This window comes from Cheilinus undulatus, linkage group 10 (genome assembly GCF_018320785.1).
Source record: "Cheilinus undulatus linkage group 10, ASM1832078v1, whole genome shotgun sequence".
Classification (NCBI taxonomy): domain Eukaryota; kingdom Metazoa; phylum Chordata; class Actinopteri; order Labriformes; family Labridae; genus Cheilinus; species Cheilinus undulatus.
The window spans coordinates 30,071,098-30,095,148 of NC_054874.1; the positions used below are offsets into that span (position 1 = coordinate 30,071,098).

The following is a 24,051-nucleotide window of genomic DNA, read 5'->3' on the forward strand; positions in this document are numbered from 1 at the left end:
CCACCTTTAAACATGTAAGATACTCAAGTCTATGTCATATTCCCTGTCGGAATAGGAAATAACTCCCTTTGTTGATAAATAAGAGAATGTCATTTACCTTGACTCCAGGGAAAGTGACAGCAGAGGAGGCGTAGGAGCCGATCATTAGAGACATGACAGTTGAGCTCAGAGCCCCAAACATGTTGGGGAGCTGCAGGGAGAAAAAATGACACAAATGACACAGTGTACGACAGCTAATACGCATATGACACATGCCCATCCAGTAGTCAGCAAAATAACTACCGTACATAGAACCGGAGTGGGACAAAAATGTTAGTAACAGTGCAGTGTGTCTGTCTGACCAGCAGAGGGCAGACTGATGCTTTGAATAAGCAAGATGCAGCAGCCTGGTCAAGTTCCTCTTATCAGTTTGAGATTAAAGCAGATTCAGAGTCAGCAAGATTTTCAAAGCAATTTTCAAAGGCTAAAAACAATCTCCCTGAAACTTTTCAAAATGCTTAAATGGTTGAATTATGTCTTCTTACAGCAAACCATCAGCCACATAATCATCCTATTTTTTTCTTTAATTTAGAAGCATTTCATTAATTTATAGCTGCTGGGATGTAAAGAGAAAGTGGCAAACATGAAAATGTGCTTCTAATATAAATTCCATACCCTACCTTTATCCAAACTCTGAGTTTGAAACCTCCTGCCTAAAGTTTGCACCCAGTAACACCTTACCCCCTACCTGCAGAGCAGGCTCATTAATAAAATACTAGTTTCCATGTCCTGAGGAAACTAAAAACAAAGTATTGACCTAGTTTGGCTCTAACCCCATAATGCAAACACAGTCTAAGCTATACTCAGGCTCATATTCATCTGCTGTTTCAACATATTCTTTCTTTGAGAAAGGCTTAAAATCTTGACACTGATCTATAGCAAGCTCACAGCGAACTTCACGGTGCACCCAGCGTGGGAGCATGCCTGACACACGGCAAAGGGGACAAGGTGGCAGGCACCAGGCACTAACACATCATATATTAGGTCGACCTATTTACAGTAGTAAGAAGCTTAAACAACATAACAATAAGCTATTGTGTTGCCAGCAAACTCAGTGTCCTTTGATTAGAGTTTTAAATGGGTCAATAACGATTGTAAGATCACATGTTAGGGATTTAAGGAGCGCAGCATTGCAAGCTCACTATTCTCCCTGAACACGGCGCATGGTGCTGCTGTTACCTAATACCTCGGCTGGGTTAGAGTTCAGTGTGAAGTGTCAGTGTCAATGCCTGTTTCTCCCACGGTTGTGTTCACATCAGGCGCCTTGTCACTGATCTCACTGAGGCTAGAACACAAGGTACCAAGTCACAGAAAGGGAAGTGGGGAATTAGCAGTTTTATTTCTAACATCTGTTAACATATTTTTCAGTTATTGAATCCACACTTTAGGTTAAAGAGTTTACTATAGTTAGAAAAGTGATCATCAACTGGCTGCCCAAGGGCCATATCTGCCCAAAAAGATTTCCTCCAGGGCCCAGAAGATGATCAAATTTAGAAAATGTGAAGAGGAAATAAGATGGTGTGTTGTTAAGGGTATTTTTGCAGATATTAGCTTAGATGATTAATTATCAGTTGGCATTATGCAAATATATACCAGGTGAAAACATCTGCCTCTATCAGCTATAAATATCAGTCCTATGTACAATTAAGTCTATGGTGTTTAAGGTGGGACCTACAGATCTATGTCAACTGAATTTTTGTCTTTGTTCACCCTCATTCCTCAAACTTTATAGGTTGTTCTTAGGAATGAAGTTCCAGGCCTGAATAACAATTATATATTGTTATCCATTCGGACCAGTTTCATCGATGTCCAAATGATTTTTTTTAGGCATAATGGATATTGAAATAATCTTTAAAAAATTATTAATACTAAAACAGGTTTATCAGAAATTGCTTAACATTTAGTCTGTTTTTATTGATATCTGCAGTTTTCTGTGTCAATTTTCCACTTCAGGCTGTTAAAGACTGCATTTTTCCTGCCTGAATACCAAAACTAAAGCCCTGTTTCCTGCCTGGGATTTTTTTTTTACCAGTCATGACACAGCATACTGGTGTCAAATCCAGATCTGACCTAGAAATACACTTTATGGACAAAAGTATTCAGCCACACCTGGCAATTATTGAATTCAGGTATTTCAATCAGACCCTTTGCCACAGGTGTATAAAACCAAACACCTAGCCATGTAGTCTCGATCTGCAAATACAAAATGGGTCGGTTCAGGTAAAGTCACACCTCTTTAATAAAGAAGATACGCAGCATAAATAACAGTGTTAACTGAACTCATAGAGACTTAAATTGAATACTGTAAAGGTGTTTATACTGGTACATACTACATTGTTAAAGTACACTTTTGAAAGTGTTTTCAACATAACAGAGCTGCAGTAGCTCTTGGAAATTTTGTGGGAAGATGGGTCTCCTTTGGCAAGAACAAAAAAGAGTGTCAACCTTATTGCAAAACAATGCATACTGATAAAGAATACAATGCATCACAAAGGAAAACCTGAAGTCAAACCTAACTTGGTGAATAACTTCAATCATGGTGCTTTGTGTCTCATGTCCAAACAACAACAATCCACCAGAAACATAAATAAGAGAACCCCAGCAGGGATAACGGTACAACAGGTAGCATCCAAACACAACTATACAAAGCTATGGGGGGCGGGGGGGGGTCCCATCATGCCCTTAGGCTTGGATCAATTGATTATTCAGAGCATGGACTAACCCTGGTGGATCATCACTGTCAAATAACTCCAACACTGACAACCTTTTCACTCAGAATGGAGTTAAAATTACACTTTGGGGGTAAAAATCAACTCTGAAATGTTCAACCATGAGATATCAACACTCAAGTTTTTACTGTTTTGGGATGTAATCTGTAGTCTACAGAAGTGGAAAAAGTACACAGGTTTTGTACTCAAGTAAAAGTAAAGTTTCTCTTGCTAAAATTTTCTTAAGTAGAAAATAAAATTACTGATTTAAAATGGTGCTTAAATAAGCACCAGTACCCAAAACAACTACTCAATTCCAGTAGTGTGAGTAAATGTAATTGGTAACTTTTCACCCCTGCTTACTTCAAGAAAACACATTCACATCTTCTGTTTCACATTATCAAAAGACGGTGTTTTACAATCTTACAACAAGACTGGTCAGATTTTTGCTGAGTCAGAAACTCCAATTATTAAGTTTTAAGTGACTATCATTTCCCTGTCTGGAGTTTCCTAACACAAAGGGTATACATGAGAGTTAACTTGTGTACCTTTGTCTTTATTTCTGTCAAAATTTGAGTGCAAGTGTGGGATGATGTTCCAGTGAGAAGTTTGACATCAATTCAAAGGTTGACACAACATTTCTAGCAGGTAGACAAAGAATAAAGCCTTTCTTGAGGAAGTTTCAGCCAGTGCCTGATTGAGTGTGAGGAGAAAAACATCCCAGAGAACACCCGTCCTCATTCAGAGTTTCTGAGAATCGAAATACTTCACGGTCGGTCTACTGCCACGAGTTGTGCAGCGCCGGACTCTCTGACTTGTGGAGATTTGTCGTATGTAGGCGAGAGGGCCCTTTGAGCACACAGCACAGTTTGCATCTCTGACAAATGTTAAAGCAAAGATATTCCAGCCATGTGAGATGTCCGCTAACTCATGTTTGCTTTAAAATGTGTGGTAGAAGCAACAGCAGTGTGTCTCACAGATTTATACATGAGGCAGTAAGAGAGAAAATGCGAGGCATGTGTGTCTGCATGTGTGGGTGTGTGCATGTGGCAGCAGCAGGCGTGTTTCCCAGCCCGGTGTTCTGGCAGTTCTCATAAAATACATCTTTCACAAAAAAGCCTAGCAGCACATGTCCTGCACACTAACGGGGGGGCTGATAGAAACACGTGATTGTGTGGAGGAACACGAGGGTCAACTGGTGTCATAAAGTCACACACTAACGGGGTTTTGGCCGTACTCTTGTCACAACTAATCAGTTCAGGCTTCGCTCCCGCTGTGCTCACTCACTTGGGTGTTGTAAGGCTTTGGCACTGAGTTTAATTAAGGTTTTAAGCAGCGAGAGCGGGCCAAATTGTAGCTTAATGAGCGGTGAAAGTTGGATGTAGCTCTGGAATACAGGAGAAGAAGGGGCAATAGTGAATAAAAAAGAAAGAAACAACAATGGAGAAGTGTAAAAATAAACATTAGAAAAGATGGAAAAGAGATGTAGTGGGAGTCACAGCCTCTAAACTTTGACTGATCTCTGAGTCACAGTTGCAGCTCCTCTCTCTGAGGAGAACACAGCAGGAAACATTAAACCACAGCTGATTAACACAGGCTTCTTCTGTTCACCTTACTTTTCTGCTGCCCTCTCTCACTCTCTCATGCTTTTTTAACCATTTTTATCCCTCACAGTTTGGGTGGAGCACTCCTTTCCAGCAGCAAAAAGAACTTACAGAGCACCAAACTCTTTCATAGTTAAAATGGAAATGTAGCTGCCCTTATCGAGAGCTCAAACCAATAAAACTGTCTCTCACTTTAGTTTTTTTTTATCGCATATGTCGAGTTATCCTCTGAGGAATCTCCGCCTCTTCTGAGACCAAATATAGCACACGTAAAACCAACAGTCCTCGTAGCTGTGGCTTTCTTTAGTATCATGTGATCAGACAAGCCTCCACACACAGCCAGTCCTGCTGAAGGGCAATCCCTCGTCTTTTACAGTAAATGTACGCAGGCTGGGTTTAGTGCATTCTTCAATGACAAAGTGGCACAGGTGACACAAAAGCTTTCTGACATACTGTACATATTTAACATGCTTTACTGATGGTAGCCAAGTTTGCTGGAAGCAGGATGTACTCACAGTTGTGTGATTCTGGCAGAAAAGTCATACAAGAATCTACTCTATACCCTCACATGAACTTCCAAACCACAAGGGTGTGTCTGCTCAGGTTCATTACATGAGAGACCTGCTGGTACTAGTTTAGCTGATACCAAAGAAAAACTATGCAGCCACGTGGTGCACAATTTTGATGGGGTGAAACCTAACCACTAGGCCATCTGCACCCCAGAGTAGGCATATTACCACCATAACTGCTAGCGTGTCTGTGTCAATTTGCACGCCACACTGTTGCTCCAATTGTCCTTGATACCACTCAGAAGACTTCTTGGGTGTAATGGTTCGAAACTGGAACCATGAAAAATCATATATATGTTTCTAAAAAATCCCAAAATGTTGAGGGAGGATTTTTTTTCTTATGATGTAGAAATGACTTCAGAGAAAGCTGTGCACGGTATGTCTATGAACAGGGTCCTCCTTATAATCAGTTTTGAGTTATTATTATCAGCCACATGCTTTGAATCATGATGGCATGTGTGTGTTTGTCCCTCAGTCCTCGTGCTCTGCCGTCACTCACTCTTCAGAACAACAACAACGTAATGTGGAGGTCAGTTAATGTTGGTACACAGAGCCACCCACTAACAGACGCACACAGAGACAGGCAGCGGTGACACAGGGACAAAGAGAAGAGGGAGGAATAAAAGTTACTCAAGTGCATGTGTGTTTAATATACAAATAGCACACTGTTCCTGCCTCTAATGTGGGGGTGTGTTTGTGGATGGTGTGTAAGAATGCAAATAGAGCAGGTCAAATCCTGCTTGATGTAGTGTGACAGATTCATATCTTTTATTTTTACTTGAAATAGTAATCATCAGCATGATATTACCCTTTTTCTCATTTACACCTTATTCATATTGTTGATTTCCACTCTATCAGGTTCTTCATTTATTGCTGTTTACTGTTATACATGAGCTGAAGTGTTCATGTTTTTATATGCCTGAATGAAATCCATATGATCATTGATGTTATTCCTTTGTTGATTATCTAATGTCTGATGAAAGCCATTTAGCATTACAGTGTAACAATCAGTCTGTCTGTTCTCTGGAAATCTCTGGACTCATTATTTACTGCTCCATCAGTTTCCTTGAGATTAAAGTCAGGATGTTGCACTGTTAGCAATGTCACCAAAAGCACATCTGGCTGACACTTCTGTGTTGTTGGATTTAAACCAAAACTGCAAGTTTTCTCATTCCCATTATTGATCTGTTTAAGTCTGCCTGAAATTATCATCAGCAGTCAGAAAATGGAGCACTGTGCAGTTTGCGTGTCTCCTGCATATAAAAACATTCAGGCTACAGCTGCTGCTGTCACAGATACACTGGTATGACTCTCGAGGCAGACAATCAGTTACAGGAGGCCAATCCCAGGTGAATGTATTCTCGCCATGAGAGAAGTCTGGTCTGTTAATGGAACAAACATACCAACACAGTGTGCTCCCATTTATTCAAAGGTTTCAGCTTCATACTGTACATACATACATGCTGTATAACTTTAAACGTCCTTAGAGGACATTCACGTAAGTAACACAATTATGGGTTTATTTGTAAAGTTTATGTTTATAAGTGAGCCCTCCCTTCACCTGTTTTTCTTCTCCTCCTTTTTTATGTGTGTGTGCCAGATCTTCTGTTTCAGGGCTGCATAGTGTGATATTTGAAATCCGAAAATGTCTTAAAGACCCGAATAAGAAAAAAAAAATATACATATATATATATATATTGCAGAAAGAAAAACGATTAGAATGTCATTTTTTTCAGTATCAATCAGCCTTGACTGATACATGTGGCCTGCTTAAAGAAAGCAAGACCATAATCATAATCAGAGACCAAAAGCTCCTTATATGATGCATAACTGGGGATAATAGTCGAGGGTCTGCCGTCCATACACAGCAAGGACTTTTATCATCTAAACATCTGTTTCATGTTCACCTCCCTGTGTGTACATAACCAAGCGTATGCATTTGCTCATCGACATGTGTGCACAGTCATGCAGAGTTGAAAAGGTTCTGCATTGATTTTCTTCTGAGAACAGAGGAAAAGGACAGAGCGTGGAGAGAGGAGGACAAGAACAAAGGAGAAATGAAAGATGTGGGAGTAGAGTAAAAAGGAGGTGGGAGAAAGCGTGGCCTTGAGTGTTTTGAGTAGGGGTGAGTGGGCCGAGCTTTCGGGGAGGGTGTGCAGACAACTGGAGGCTGTTATTGGTGGAAATGCAAATGGGACAGCTTCCATCTGGAATAAGTCACATGCAACTCAGTGACGGAAACACTTAACGGGCAAAATACACAGTGTACTCACACATAAGTGAGCCTGAATACCAGCCTGAATATTTGGCAGGACACAGTCAGGACGCAGCAGCAACAATAAAACTACACTGGATAATGTTGGTGCCAGCTGACACATCTCACGCTAACACACATGCCTGGCGTGAATGCAAACAAACACAGCTCCCAGTCACAACACCAATGTTTCCTCAGCTGAGACAAAAAGGGGCCTCTGATTCACAGGGACTCTCAGCTACTAAGACTTTTCTGCTCAGTGTTTCCAGGAACATAACCCTACATCTCTGAATCGTAGTTACGTAATCACAGCAGAGGCATTTTTTTCTTACATGATAAGGCAGATATCGGTGCATAATTATGACTTAAAAGGCTCAGGAATTATCCTCTTATTGGTCTTGACAACATGCATGCTGAACATTGTTCCAAGAGATAAGGGAGATTATGGAGACTATGAAGGTAATATAAATCTAAAACTGAGAAAGAACAACGAAGAAGGACAAAGCTGTGTCTCATTTCAGATGTCCTGTTAGGACTACGACAGCTTTTAACGCACTATAAATAACTTTGAGAGTAACTTTTGAAGGTGGTAAGCGACTCTCATACAGTGCAGAGTGTGAAAGCACATTGTGCTGCCAAAGTCATTATGAACATCTAATTCAATCTGTGGCTTGCACACAAACAAAAATACTCCCAAACACTAACAGCTACAGAGCTGGTTAGTAATTTTCTTCCTTTTTCTTCCGTTTGCAAAGGTTGGTGGCAAACAGTAGGTGTTTAAGTACAGGTGTTGGTGAGAAAGTGTAGACCACAATGACAAAAAAACAGAAAAATAATCACCAAAAACAGTGATTACCTCTTGTATCTTTTAAATCAGTTGGCTTCCAGAAGTAAAGTGAGACAAGTTGACTAAACCTCATAAAGATAAGAAGCTTTGTCTTCAACAAAGTTTTAAAGCAGTCACTATGGGTCTGTTGTGAAGAAAGACCATCAACCATACTTATTAAAAAAGGGACACAAAGAGAAACTTTTTGACCATTTCACAAAAATACTTTCAAAATGTAAAAAACAATTTCAGGCAGACTGCTCTTGAAATCTTTCTAAACTGGTTATTCACACCAGTATCACAGCGTGAAACTATCCCAGTCAGAAAGAGAGGTTTCAGGAGGCAGAAGTGACAGACAGGCAACAGACTCAAATATGAGATTATAATGAGAATATCTGCCTTCTATGTGTAGTTCACCATATTCATGGTCCACTCAAAAGCGAAGAGAATTACACGCCGGCAGAACATAATGAAGCAGTTTAATCACATAAGGCAGGGGTGTCTAAACTATGGCCCGGGGGCCAAATGCGACCATCTGGTCCATTTTTGACTGGCCCTCAGTAAATTCTTGATATAAAATTAATCATGGCCCATATTTAAACATGAAGATTGTGCTTGACTGTATAGAACTTTGAAGTTTCAGCACAAAGCAGTGCTACCATGTAAAGTCTGTAAACAAACATTTTGACAAAAATGTATTCATAAGTGCTATTACTCGATTGAGAAAAATAATCAAGTTAATCACAGCATTACGCTGTGATTAATCATGATTAATCACAGCATTTTTTTAATAGTTTAAGTATATCTTTATGCTTTTAGATTTTTAAAGGTCATTATTGTCAAGTGTTTTCTTTTTATTCTTTTAATTCTATGAACAGCACATTGAAAGTGCTGATCTGAGTCCTTATCGATACCACAATCAATACTTTCTATAGTTTGGTAGAAAGACAAAATAAGGGCAAATATTTAAACTACAAGTGGTCTTAGCTGAGTATTGATTGAGTTAAAAAGCTATGATTCAGTCTTTTACATCTATTGTATATACCTCAAATATAAACAATTATTCACACTGTATTTTTTAAAGTTTCTCATCCAAAACTATATTTTCCCATTTTTATGTTACATTTGAACATATCATAACATATAGAAGTCATCTAATTTACTGAGGTAACCTGAACACATCATATTTTCTGTCTTCAGCTCATAAAGTTTGCTAATTCACTTCAATTTTGCCACTTCCTCCACGGATTTCTACACTGGATTAATATTGTTAACAAACAGGACTTGCTCAAAGTTTCGGGGCACTTTTCGGCATTTATCTGAGCAACTGCAGAAGAGAACTGTCCTGAAGCAGCTTATTTATCCCACATTTCATCCGGCTGCATTTCAATTTTGGTTAAGTAACACCTCAAAATAAACAACCTTGTTGGGGATCCATATTCTCTTGTTTATATTGTACATTAAAGAAAGATCATATTACACCTTGAAAATCCTGTTGGGATCACAAGTAGCTACTCAGTACTCAATACTCTGAGTAAACTTTAAATGATTTACTTTTACTTTTACTTATTTGGGTAGATCTATAGAGCAGTACTTTTTATTCTACTTAATAACATTTTAACCAAAGTAACTGTACTTTTACTTGAGTACAATTGTCAGGTACTTTTTCCACCTCTACATAAAAGGCTGAAATTGTTTTTTATTTTGAAGTACTTGAAAAGTTTACAACAACGCCTTCAGAAAAGCCTTTAAGTTAACAATAGTGCAACTATTGCACTTTGTAGATGTACCTCTATTTTCAAAAAAGAAAACCTTTTCTTTTGGAAAAAAATATAGTTATTCTAAAAGCAGTACTGTAGAAACTTAAGGTTGTGTTTTTTATGCTACTTAATATTTCTGTGTTTCAAGTTGAGAAACACACACCTCAAAACTATTATTATTATCTGTAAAAAAAACAGGCATGATCCCGTTAACGTACTGTATCCCAAATTGCAATATTGTCCAGTTAAAGGACAATCACGCGTTATTACCAGATCATGCAGCATTAGTCTGTTGTCAGGCGGATCTATCTTGCAAAGTCTCAATTTGCCACATTTATGCCCAGTCTGAGAATGAGTGGACTAATCATTATTTAGTTTTTGCACACTGGTAAGCAATAGTGAATAGATTAGTTTAGCAGTAGCTATAATGGCAGTTTTATCAGAACTGGACATTTCTTTATTAAAATAATTGCACAAAAAGCTTTTCTTGGTGGAAATTTTTTTTTGCTCTTCTCCTGACTGGCTTAGTTTAATTTACCAACTGGTTCCAGAGATAGTGAACAACGATAACAGCTGCCTGTTGAGCTTAGGTTATGTAGTCACTGGTGCTGGACACACCTACTACATGATGTTTTGTTTCTCTGATTGACAGAAAGTTTATCCAGTCATCCTCTGAGATATTTCTTGAACGGGTCTGACCTTCTCAATCACAGATTATGGGCTGTTGCCCAAACATAAGTGAACTATATCCAACGCAATGGGTCTGAATCAGTCTGTCTGATATGTCAGGTTACATTCTGAAAATTTTGGGAAATTAACAGGAGATTTGGGTGTCTTACTGTGAGAGAGGTGAAGGTCAGGCAAATTCCTCCAAAGCCATTGAGGGAGAGGGCCAAAAAGATGAGTGCTGACAGAACTGCAGAAAACCACACATTCAAGAAGATTAAATACCGAGATCCTCTAAGTCCAAGTGAGACAGGAAGATAAGTTACATCAAATTAAGCTTTCAGACTTTACAGACTGTACAGACAGACATACTGTATCCTGGTGAATGTATACAGTGTTATATAGCCACATGCACAGAAAGAAAAAGTTCAGTAAAAATATCTGGAACTCATGCAAAAATCAATGCCTTTCCTCACTAATTTTTGAGAACAAAATGGCACCACATTTTTCTAGTTTAACCCACAAACATCAGCCTACTTGTCTTATCTGTGATCACTTACTACCTAATAAAGTAATCCTAAGCATGCAGAATGCTACAGCAGACAAACCCTCATGATCTTGAGGCCCATCATGACCTGCAGTAGTTCGCATTCAATACTAGCTGAACAATGTAAGCAAAAGATCACTTATATAGCAGTTTGGAGTGGGTTCATTCAAACATGGTCCTTTTCATTACTACATGTGTTTCTTCTCACCATGTGGGTCGTATGCAGACACGGCCATCATGACACAGGACATGCCGAAACACGAGCTGGAACAGAACATGAGAAAATTTCAAAGATTTACATACTATCTCCTCAACCAGGATGCCAAATGTCACTAAAATGAGTTAGAGTTTGTACAGATAAGCAAAGGGAAGCTATGGTAAAGAAAACACAGCTGGGGACTTATATATCTGCATCTTAATATCTGCACTATTCAACCACTACAAAAATAACTGACGGTTCTGTACAAATGAATTTAGATGCTGTCCAGTAAAACCTATGTGTGAAAACATGATATCAACTTGCATTTTTTATATTTAAATAATATATAATAAGACACCACATGCATTAATATCAGTTGGAACAGCCTGAACATGTGCAAGTGCAGATAAAGTTCTCTTTCATATCAAACTGTTTCACAACTCTCAGCTTCTCATGCAGCAAAATGGTATCACATGCTCATGCACACATGTATCAGTTTGGGTTGTGGTTTTCCCTTTTTTACACTTTAGTTTTATTGATATTTTTGTGTGCACATGGTAGTAACATGCATGTTAAACTGAATATAGCACGGGGATAAAACAGCCATGGCTGCATGAGTCTGAACTCATAGATGAGAATATCTTCAGTTTATGTTTATCCATAAGTGTTTCACTGCATCGTAAATCCTCCATTTGATCTATTTGCTTTTAAAACAGTGTAAGTCTTACATAAAACAAATCTCTCTTTCTAAACCTTGCATTTCAGAAGGATGGTCAGACTTGTACTTCTTACCTTTTAATGTCTATCATTTATATGCACATAACCATTCATTTTTACGAGACACATAACTCTGCATAACCCAGAGTTAACTGTATAGAGTACATTTTCCCAAAGGTGTTTTTTTCCTCATTTTTACATTGTATGTTTACATAACACTAAAGGCAGAGCAGGCAAACCCTAAATCAGTCACAACAGTAACAGTATGAGAAAGTGCAGTTGTGTTTACATACACACCTCGGGACAAAGAATTTCACTACTTACTACAAAAACAATGCTCACACACATTCAAACATTTCTCTGCCCTTCCTAAAATCACTGATCAACAAAAGAATGCACAACGATCACACTCCTTCCACTCTAGGAATGTGATCTGTCAACTTCCTACTATAAAGTCAGTTGTAGTTGTAGAACTCCCTGCAGCTTCTACCCCGAATTATTATTAACAAAGTATTTATAAATTAATAAAGCGAAAGTATCAAGTATTAATAAGAAAATGTGTCTGGATTAAAACAGACTACATTAAATCACCCTTCACTGCACTGGCCCCCTGTCACTTTTAAAATCTATTTTAAGATTTTGCTGATCACTTTTAAAGTTCATATAGGCCTTGACCCAGATTACATTTATAAAACTTAATTTGAGTCTGGTTGTTTCCAAGTTGAGACTCAAATCGTACTACTTTTAATTGCTGCCATGTCTGTCTGTCTGTATCGACTTGCCTGCCACACCATTGCTCCAATCGTCCTTGATACTGCTCAAAAGACATTTTGGGTGAACTGGTTCAAAACTGAAACCATGGAAAAATCATAGATATGTACAGATTTTCTATAAAATCTCAAAATGTTGTGCCGAGTCACCATTCACCCTTTTCTATGCAAATTGGCCTTATTGTAGTAAGCATCAAATGATGAGGACATTAATAGCACGGCATAAATACAGTAAAGATGCGCCTACTGTCCGTGAGAGCTGATGGAGGTACCCTGCAGTTTTTATGACGCACAAACCAGAGATCAAATATATGATAATAAAATGATGTGTAAACATGGTAAATATTACTTTGTTATATATCTATTACTAAGCCATAATCAGGAGTTTAATCAGTCTTTGACTCCCATGTGTGGCACTGTTACACATGACAAGGATGTGATTGTTTTCTCAGGGTTTCCTTCATTCAGAGAGGAAACTTAATCAAGATGGTGCTCAACTGAACATATCAACATTGCCTTTGATTAAACACACTGTCTGTTGTTCTGAATATTTAACAGGGATTGTCAGAGTCCATGTGGGGTGAGGCCAGTTTTGACACACCTGTTGCAGGTGCAAGCAGGAGTGGATGGCAAGTGCTGCAGGTGTGAGCAGTAATGGTCAGGAATTCAGTGGGAGCAGGCGGTTAAAAAAGAGTCCCACACAGAGACTTACTCTATTTATCAGTGTCCTATCCTTCTGATAGCCTGCCTTATTATCTTTTCATTTTTTCATTTATTTCATGTTTTATTTACTTTTTCTTTAATTTTTTTTATCTTTTTGTCTTTGTTTTATCTCTACTGATGTGATGTCATAATTTTCTTGTTTGTCTTTTCTCTTATTCATTATATAAATTGTTACGTTATTGAAGTCATTAAACTGTCTTTCATTGCTTCTCTTTTTTCAGAAAATTTGATCATTTACTACTTTGTTTCAAGACCTGCTTGCTGAATAAATTTTATTTCTTTCATTCGTACTATTTCCTGCTGACCTTTGTGTTGGTCTAATAGTTGATGTTTATTTCATCATTCCCTGAGTTTATGGCTCTGTTGTCTGTTAAACCATAAGTGAACATCTGTTCTAAAGATGCTATATAAATAAAGCTATTATTTAGTATCTCCGCCAAGGAGGTTATGTGATCGGCAGGGTTTGTTTGTTTGTTAGCAACGTAACTCAAAAAGTTAGGGGTGGATTTTGATGAAATTTTCAGGAAATGTCAGAAATGGCATAAGGAAGAACTGATTCGATTTTGGGAGTGATCCAGATCACCGTCTGGATCCAGGAATTTTTTAAAGGATTCATCACTATTGGGAGATAGGGCTAATGGCAGAGGTCTGCGCTCTCCGAGTGCTTTTCTAGTTTATTTATTTATTAAAGTTGTACAGCTTTAATTTAACACATCCATCCTTCACAAATGCCATGCATCTGCGGTTCTTTTATAAATGTTACCTGCCCACAAGGCGAATGGGACGTGGCCCAAACTTGTCCATCAAGATACCAAGTGGCAGGGTGGTGGCGCTGAGCAAGAAGGAGCCAATGGTGAAGCCCAGATTCAGCATCTCCTCCTGATCCACACAGCTGAGCCACTCCTCCACCTCACCGCCAGAGGAATTACCATAAGACACCACCACGGAGTCGTTCTCTAAGGGATGGGAAGGTGAAAGGCATACAAAATACTTACACACTGAGAAACCCCAATCAAAATCACATGTACTGTGCTAATATCCACACAAATTTCTAAGCAAAAGTAGTAATAAATACTAAACACATTCACGTATATATGCCATTGATAACTGAGGGCCCTGAAGTCTTTGAGCAGGAGGTCAAAAAGGAATGGGACATATAAAGAAAGTGTATTATAGATTCATCTTAAATAATTGGAAAGAGTTTTGCTGGGCAAGACCTGGCAAACATGACATCCTTCCCTAATAGAAGATCCCAAGCCCCAAAGGTTGAAGGTCATCATCATAGTCATTGATTTTTATTTCCATTGCAATCATTTATTGAAATCTGTGGCCTTAAAGCATGTATAAGCACAATTTTACTTCTCTTTGTGAACAAAAAAGCACAAATTTGAAAAGAAATGCAATATCTAGAAAAGTAGCAATTCTAGGGAACATTCCCAACAGGCAATCTGTACTGTGCTCAAGCATTACTGATCCTATAAGTCCATCTTTGGTTGACTCTTGTGAGTGCTCAGTGCAGTGCTCAAGCACGGTGCACTTGTAAGAGGTAGATTTTGGCATGGTATAGTTTCTCATGGAAGTGCATGAGCACAGGTACTCAACATGGACTTGATGCAGCTTAATGGAGAAATCAATTTTGCTAACTCTTACGACATAATGATGTATAAAAGCAAGGAGGGGGGAGTAACAGCGCTTCAGCTCGGTATGGGGCAACTGGATGTTGTGTAAGTGCATTCTTGTACTTGTGATCAATCAGACCCCATAAAACAAACTGTTAGGAAACTTCCATAAAATGAAAATTTTCTGAGATCTTAAGTGCTTCAAGATGGTGCGTCTCACATATTAGAGAGCATCCAAGTTTACTGTGCTGCTGAATTCTGTTTTGACCCCGTTGACATCCAAAACAGAAGTCATGAGAGAGTTTTATCATTTTAGGACAATCTCAGAGTTTTCAAGTTCCTACCAAGAAGCAATTCTTTGTTTTACATGATGTAGTGCTGCTGATTTTACCTGAGCACAGGTGGGAGTAGAAGCCCTCCCTTTTTAGCATGATGAGCAGGGAGCCCCAGCCAAGCAGGACGGCCGAACACAGCAGGTTTTCAATCACCGCTGTCACTGCCATCCACCAGCGCCTCTTGTAGGCCTGGACGAGAGAGGGCGCCATCACTGCTGAACTGTGAGGGGGGTAGAAACAAAGAGGGAGTAGATGGGGTGGACAGAAAGAAAAATCAGTTTAACATGAAGTAACATACAAACCATAAAATCTTAGTTACATAGGTCAATTAACTAAACCTTTCAGCTGTCTAAATAATACATTTAAGTTAACCTGTCTTCATGACTAAGCTAGTTCAAGCTATGTTTTTCTTGTGCCTGCCAATAGATCTGCCTCCTATGATGGCAATTAAAAACTCTTTATCAATCAAATGTCCCACTATTTTATTGATCATCATTGGTAAATAAGAAAAAAAATAATCTATCACTTAAAAACCTTCAGAAGGTATTTCCAAAATACTTCAACTCGTATGTTCAGCAGTCTAAAATGCAATACTACTGAATGCACTCTTGTGACGTTCCTTTTCTTCTGGTGATGAGGCACGGCTGTGACCTGGACTCCTGTCCTGTTGCTGTCTGTGTGTGTTGAGTCGTTGTTTGTTTTTCTCTGGAGTTTGTTTGATTTTTAATCTTTGTGTAACTTCAGGACAGAGTCTAAAAGAAAATTTCCGGATGGGAACATTAAGGTGTATCTAATCTTATGTAAGAGGGAGAAAACAGACAAATGTTTACACCTGAGAAGTTAATTTGTCTGTTGACTAATCGTGGCAGCCCCAGTTTAAAAAGTACCAAACACACCAAGAAAATTGATATTGCTTTGGAGGGCAGCCACAACTATGTAACAAAGATATTTTACATTGTTCCAGAATTAAAAAGTGGGATTGCTGTAAAAAAAAAAAAAAATCACCATATATTTTAGTTGTTTTATGGCCAAAACCCGCTTTGGGCCTCATATTGTCTTTTATCTGACCATATTTCATTCCACATCCTATTGCCACACTCAGGTGGAGACCCTATCATCGGGACATTTTTTCTCTCAGCATATCTAATGAGCGCCAATGTTTCCTCCCTGTGTTTTGTAAATGTCAATTAGCTACCTGACACCATTGACTATACTGTCCTCAGGAGTCCTCCCACTGTGACGTCAAATGAGCAGCTAGCTATTTACCCTTGATAATGACTGGAGGAAACAATGCTGAGTTTGCTTTTGTAAATACAGGCAGCTCCTTTAAAAGGGGGCGTTGCCCTCTCATACCACTGTGTTGTCATGATACCAGAAATTTAAATTTGATACAAAGTCCTAGTACTACAATATATTGTTTTTTAATTCGATGAAAATGACAAACAAAACTCATGCACACTGTCTAAATATCTTGCCAACATTTCATTCATTGCCAACTTATTTGTGAAATTTGTCAAATGCCCTTTGTATTGGGGCTGAACGATTCGCAAAAAATAATCTAATTGTGATTTTTTTTCCCCCAAATATTGCAATTGCGATTTAATATGCGATTATTCTTGGGTTAATCTTGTGTATTTTTCGACAAGTTCAAGCAATAAATAATTCCACAAATAAGACCATGTGTACTGTAAACAATGAAATTGTTTTTTTAAAGCAATTACTCCATTGTAGCATGAATCTGAATATGGGGGTGCAACAAGCTTTAAGCCATAAAGGAGGCAGCTGGGGTGGGGGAGGTGAGAATGGCAACCAGCTAATCCCAGCTAGGGCATGACTTTCGTGAAGTAACCCTAGGCTTTATCAGTTTAAGACAGAGTGAGCGAACTGTTTTCGCTCGTATTGCAAATGTGATGTCATTTGCTTTGTTTAAGGGAATTATGATTTTTGTCACTCATTTTGATTAAGAAAAACATTCATTAAACACAAAAAGGAGGATTTTTGTAAACCATTATAAAAATGTTTTTTTTTTTAATCAAACTGGTGTCTTGACACGTTTCAAGTTTAAGAAATATTGCAACTTCTGCGATTTGAAAATTGCAGCAGGCCATATTGTGATTTAATCTAATTTGCAATTAATTGCCCAGCCCTACTCTGAATGTACATTTGACAGATTTTTAACTCCCACTTTTTTACACTTGAGACTGCTTTTCTTTCAGTTTGGATTTTTGTACGGTCTTGAACTACAGTTGGTTGACTCCCTGTTTATATACTGACATGCTTTTATTTATGGAAAAAAATCTTTGGGTAGATGACATGAACTTTATCATGAAAAATGGAACTTGTTATGGATTAGGAGGGAAATAAGGGGACAGTACAAAGGTAAATGATGATTTAACACAAGGCGTGGATGACTTTTAACTTTTCCACTGAGCTGTCTGTGACTTCTAAACTAAAATGAGACATTAAGGAGCTGTGGTGGACTTATTTTACATCAGTGTAGCTGCAGGGGATGCTGCAGTGGCTTAACCAAAGTGTGCTGAAAGGAGCCATAAAGCATTTAATTAATGGGATTTTAAAGATTTAATGCACTAATTATGGACAATAATTTATCACAATTAATGTGTTAATGCTGATAGCCCTAGAACAAAGTATAAATAAAGTTTCCCAACTAAATTACACATAACAAGGTCAGATTGTATTCGTCTTTAACAGCATAAAAACGCAGTATGGCTGCTCACTGCTCACAAAGATTAATGGGTCAAAAGTGAGCAGTGATGCAGCTGTTATGTAAACATAAACATACATCGACTAAACAGACACTTGTGACATGACTGGCCAAACAAACACAGTCAGGTTAGTCATGACCACCTGGGAAGGACACAAAAAGACAAAAAGAGAGGTCACTACAGCCTATCAGACTATCAAAACAGGGTCAAACACCAACGCCCAAGAACATCTCATTTGGAAAGAAAGATCCTAACATAGCAATGAAAGATGAAATAAGGAAATAAATGGAGGAACAGTCTTGTCCACTTATGAGGTGTGTGGTTGGGAGGAATGGGGGATGCCGTCAAGGCCTCAAATAAGAAACTTTCAATAGCCTCTAATGAGGGCATCTCTAGTGTGTGTGTGTTTCTGTTTAGCATGGAGAGAGGATCTAATGGGGCTGACTTGTCTGTGCGTATGTGCTCATGAGGCGCGTGTGTGTAATGCGATTATCCATGGCCTGGTGAACTGGCTTTATGCTGAAAAGAGTTTGAAAAGGGGGGATTTCTATGTAACTGACACCCAGGACTGAAAAACCCTTCAGCACACACACTGAGCCCCAACTCTCAACAAGGAGGTGTCAGAGCCAGATTGGGTGCGTTCGCTCCATCCTGTAAATGTTTCATCTGCTATTAAATGTGCTAATTGACTCACAGGAGTACAGAGACTTTAACAACTTGGCTGTGGTTTGCTACAACCAGAGGTGAAACTATATCCAATGAGGATATTTGGACTGCAACCAGCCTTTGTTTTGAATAATCCTATTTTCACAAGTAATTGTTTGGCCTGTGAAACACTAAAAAAATACCCATTATGTAATACAGGGCCTCAATGTGGCCTTATTAATGCCAGTTTTGTGCAACGAACAACTAGAGCTGAAAATATTCTATAACTTCTAATAAAATGCCAAGAATAGCAGCCAATTCTCCTACTGGGGATCAGATCTGGAATAACTATTATGAATGAATTTTAGAGTATCATCTTACCTCTAACAGATAAACACTTTCTCAACAAATCTTTGCAGCTCTACTGGAAATCAGTCTCAGATTTGGTGTGGCTCTGTTAGATCAGTTTTAAATTATGTCTTTATATTGCTGCTTGGAATGAGATATTGATGGTTTGTCTGGTGAAATGCAAACATTTTATACAACACTGACTAAATGTCTATTATAAAAGATTAATTATTTGGACACATTGACAGAAATAACAAAAATGGCCATTATTTTATATCTACAGACAGGACATTTGCAAAGATAATGGCAGAAAATATGCAGAAAATAGTCCAAACAAATTGATCTGTATTTTTATATTTGTAATCCTCACTGTGAAAATAAATCAACATAAAAAAGATTGGTGTAATTACACCAGTGCCAAAAATACAGAGGAATATCATATGCCCAATGGCAACTGCATTACATTAAAAGACTTAAATGGAAAGAAATGGAAAAACTTTAAACCAGTCTCATGGCTATCCAAACTGTAGGAACCAGAATAGAAAAGATTGTTATGACTTTTGTTGTGTTAACGGCATTAACAAAACTATGTGCTGACATGTCCTTTAAAGGCCTAAGTAAAGAGCCCACTGTCACATGGCTTGGATTTACAGCGGTGTAGCTGCAGCACACATAACGTAAACATAAACTGCATTCACAGTCTGGGTAGTCCTTACTAAAGAGACACTGTTGTGAATGCAGCAATTTCAAGGTATGGACACGTAGACACAGTGAGTGTTTAAAGAGCGTGTATATAGTCCTTTTTGTACTAGAGCTCCGGATGTTTGACCATGTGACACTGATGCTAGTCAGATACAGACAAGTTATGCATGTTTGGTAACACTAATGGGGTGTGCTGTCCAAAACTTCTCCTCTTATCACACAGCCTTCCTGTCAGTTTCCCGCCTGTTTTGCGCCCGTTACAGAGGCTGTTACTATGAAAGTGGCACATTGTTGCTAAACAGAAGTGCTGTAAGGCCCTCTGACACAACAGGGACTTGCAAACTTGCCAATAAAGTGTCCAGGATAAGTGTTTGAACAGTTTGCAGGCACTTGAGAATTCTTGTCACAACTACTAAACCAGGAGAGGCTTTTCCAATCCAGGATAACCACTTGACAAGACAATAGTACAAATCTGGAGGGGCACTGTGCCATATTTCAAGTCAAAATCACACAATTATAAGCCCTTTGTTGAGAAAAAAATGCATTAACCCAGTTTTAGCTAACTTCACCATAACATTTAGCTTACTAGTACTACTGTTATGTTACAAATGTACATATTTCTATTGTAGATTAAAAAAATTTCATTTACAAGTATGTAAATGAAGGCTTATGCTAGCTGCTAATGTTAGCCAGTGAGTCAACAAATACAAGTATGTTGATTGTATTTAAATATAGTCCCCTTCTGTGGCTAACATCACGATTAGCTAGAAGAAAGCTGTGTTACAAATACAACTGTTATAAAGTTAGTAAAAACTCAGGTTACTTTCATTCATTTACCTCTATTGTAATCTGAAAAGACATGTAAACATCTGAAGGGGCACTGTGCCATATTTCAAGTCAATACCACACATTCAAAAGCCCTTCATTGAGAACAGTAGGCTGTGTCAACATATTTTTCGCTAACTTCACTGTAACTTTTAGCTAACATCACCATAGCATTTAGCTAACTAGCATTACTGTTAGGTTAAGAAGTAAATTTTTATGTAAATGGAAACAATAACCATTTCAAATAAATGAATACAAACTTATGTTAGCTATTAACACTAGTCAGTGGGTTACAAGCATGTGGTTTTTACTTAAAATATCATTTAAGTTGTTGGTCAATAAGTGGTATTAGGAATTATGGCAATGGGCGAATTTGCCAAAATGTTGAAGTATCCCTTTAAGGCCAAGTCCGTGGGGTGAATGGGGACAAAAGCATGGTCTTGGGATAAAGCAGTTGAATTAGAGTTAGTTTCAAGGCAATGAATGAAAATCCCCATGCGGCTTTCCCAAAAGTAACCCAACTGAAGGGAAAGTGAGCACGTGTGAATGAAGAGCAGGTGAAGTAGACACACAGACAGAGCGCCATATAAGGTAACTGCTTCCTGACATACCTGAGCCCGAACAGCTGAATGATGCAATAAACTTTACTATTATGGCCATGCAGAGTTGTAGTATTTCTAGGCCTGTTAATGGGTTTTATCTGTGACTTTTAAATAAATGTATTTTTATTAAAACATGTTTAAGCTTCTGCATAAAAACTGTCAATGATTTCATTGATCATGTGTCCTGCTTCCTTTCATATGTTCCCAAGTGCTCCCATCCAGCCTAGCTCTTTTTTCCCCACAGGGATGTCTCTGACCTTGACCAGTCCTGTTTGTCCACCTCTGTCGGACATAAAGGACCACATGCCAAACTCTTTATCCTCACAAGTTTCTAAGATAATAAACCACTCTCCCTAGGAACCTGTTTCCCGGGGAGCGCAAAAACGCAACCCCCTACGCCGCCCGGCCGGCAAGCAGCTGTCTCTCGCCAGGCATGACCTCACCGCGGGGTTCGGTTACCCGGTCTAAACGGCGACTGTTGAAAAGACCCGGGGCATGGTCTGCCGCTACGTTCACGTGCTCAGAAACATCGGGAATTTCCGACAGCAGACACAAACGACCATCAAAAGTGGCGGGTAGAGCTGTTTCCTCTGAAAACACGACAGCCTACAGGTAAACACGGCGTGGGAAGCATGGAAAGGCCTGAAATCAATTAAACCCATTGAATTATAATAAAGCTCAGACCAACAGGATTGCTGCCTATTTCTGCCTTCACGCCACTTTAAATTTAATTTAGGCACAACTGTATACTGTTAGAGTGGATGTCGATGATATTTTCAAAGGCCACAAATGTCTAACATTCTGCCATCAGAAGAAAGACTATTCCCCCTTAATAAAACAGTGACAATGCTATTAAACATTACAATAAACATGCACTCTTGCTTTTCCTTACTAATGTTATTACACCACATTGTGTAGGCTAAAATATTCTACACGTTTTTTGCTTTTTACTAAGCTAATGTAGCCTTTTTTATTTTCAAACTAGCATGTTTATGATGCTCAATGGCGCCCTTGTTGAACCCTGAAGTCTTTATCTCAACCTAAACGTGTCTATTGCCACAGCTTGTGTGTGAAACAGTCATTTACATCAAAGTGAGATTAAACAAACTACTGTAATTGTACTATGTGTTTACAGGCTGACAAACGAGCACCACCACTTTACTTACATGTAGTTTACAAGCATAGGAGTTAGCCTAACCACTAAATTAAGGCTGAAACTACAGTTATGGTAAGTTGAGTCACTTTCGAAACAGCCTCCCCCTATTTTGTGGTTTCTACTCTCACTTTCTACACCTTCTATGAAACTTAAAACCCTTTTCCATCACATTTAGCCTATTACCACACCCATTTAACAAACTGTGTAGCCTACAAAGTATCCTTTGTATAAATACAGTGTGTAAGTTGTGAAGTCTGCTGCCACGTGTATCTGTAGCCGGTTCATCCAGCCACTCAGCCACCTCAGACTGCCTCTTTACTCACGTTACTACATTGAACACATTTATTTAACAGGCTGCTACACGTTTATTCACGAGACAAACATGATAAATAGCCTATTGAATTATACACATTTTAGTATACTTACTTGAGTAGTTTGTCTTCTCAGGAAGTAAAAATGTTAAAGTAAAAATGTGTCCCTGTCAGCTCACAGAGTGAAAAATACAGAGTAAAAGTTGTGTGGTTCTATTTTAAAAGTAGCTGCTCAGACCTTTTTCTTTCCTTGCTTCCTTCCTTTCTTATGGAGGTTTCGTGGAGAGACTCCACACTTCTTTTCTTTCTCCGGTTTCATTATAGACTCCCCCTCTTTCCCTCCTAATTTGACTTCTAATTCCCTCCCTCTTTCTGTGACTTTGTGAGTCGCCACCCTGCTGCACTCAGCAGGACAGATGTCTTTACTCCACTCACTCAATGCAAATGTGCTCCACCGTAGACACAGCGTGTGGGCTCGTCTTAAAATAGCCCCAGTAAAAGAGTTAACCATCAGAAAAGAAGCTGTGGCAGAAATATTTACCAACACTTTTCTCTAGGTTTTTACAAAACTAGTTCTCAGTAGTTTATTTGTCTGGTCAGAGTACACACCCAAAACTGTTGTTACTAAAAAGCATGGATGGGAAATGTTTGTATGTGAATGGACTTTTATTTAGACATGTAGGCCTACAACACCTCTGACTGAATAAATACAATTACAAAAGAACACATGACATTTCAGCAAAACAAACAAGTTCAATGACTCACTGCAGAAAAAGGGAGATACTAAAGACAGTTGTCTTTTAAACACCATGCGTTTATGATTGTAAATAAAGCCTACTTCTTCTCTAGGACCAATAACTCTAAATCTGTGTTACATCCATACATCTACGCCATGAATCTGCACTGTTATCTACATTTTTAAGTTTAGCAGTCATCAACTTCATTTGAACAAGGGCCAACTTTTTTTCGTGACAGCCTCTGTGGGGGCCGAAATTTTCAATGATGTAAACTAAAATAATATTTTGGTCTATTTTAAATTATAATTTTAATGTTTTATACCCTCCCAGCATGTATGTAATTTATCACCTTTAACAGTCCTTGCCAGCTATACTGCACTCAGCCACAAGGGGGCAATTGAGATATTTATGCCACATATTTCTGGTGCTGTCATGTCCATCGTTGAGTTTGATGATTGTGTTGGTAAAAGCAGTAAACAGCTCTTTAGTTTGATTCTCAGGTAGGGAAAATAGCATGCTGAAAGAGTCTAAAGCTGAAAGTTGATGTGGAAAAAGTGCTCCTATTTATGAATGGATTGATAAGTACATGTTTGTCATGGGGAAATGTAAGTCACATGTCTTTTAGATAAGTATGAGGGCTCAGTAGGGGCTGTTAAAAAAGTA

The 24,051-nt window shown here is 38.5% G+C and overlaps 1 protein-coding gene across 1 annotated transcript in view; it reads right to left on the reverse strand.

The window, feature by feature from the left end:
• slc43a1a (solute carrier family 43 member 1a) overlaps positions 1 to 22,940 on the reverse strand; it is a 30,354-nt gene extending 7,414 nt beyond the window's left edge. Inside the window, exons 1-6 of the mRNA XM_041798067.1 lie at positions 22,767 to 22,940; positions 15,393 to 15,556; positions 14,146 to 14,338; positions 11,182 to 11,237; positions 10,600 to 10,676; positions 98 to 190 (exon numbers count right to left, since the gene is read on the reverse strand). Of these exons, the coding sequence (XP_041654001.1) occupies positions 98 to 190; positions 10,600 to 10,676; positions 11,182 to 11,237; positions 14,146 to 14,338; positions 15,393 to 15,546 (573 nt within the window). The 5' untranslated portion in view covers positions 15,547 to 15,556; positions 22,767 to 22,940. The remainder of the gene's footprint in view (positions 1 to 97; positions 191 to 10,599; positions 10,677 to 11,181; positions 11,238 to 14,145; positions 14,339 to 15,392; positions 15,557 to 22,766) is intronic.
• Positions 22,941 to 24,051: the final 1,111 nt, after the last annotated feature.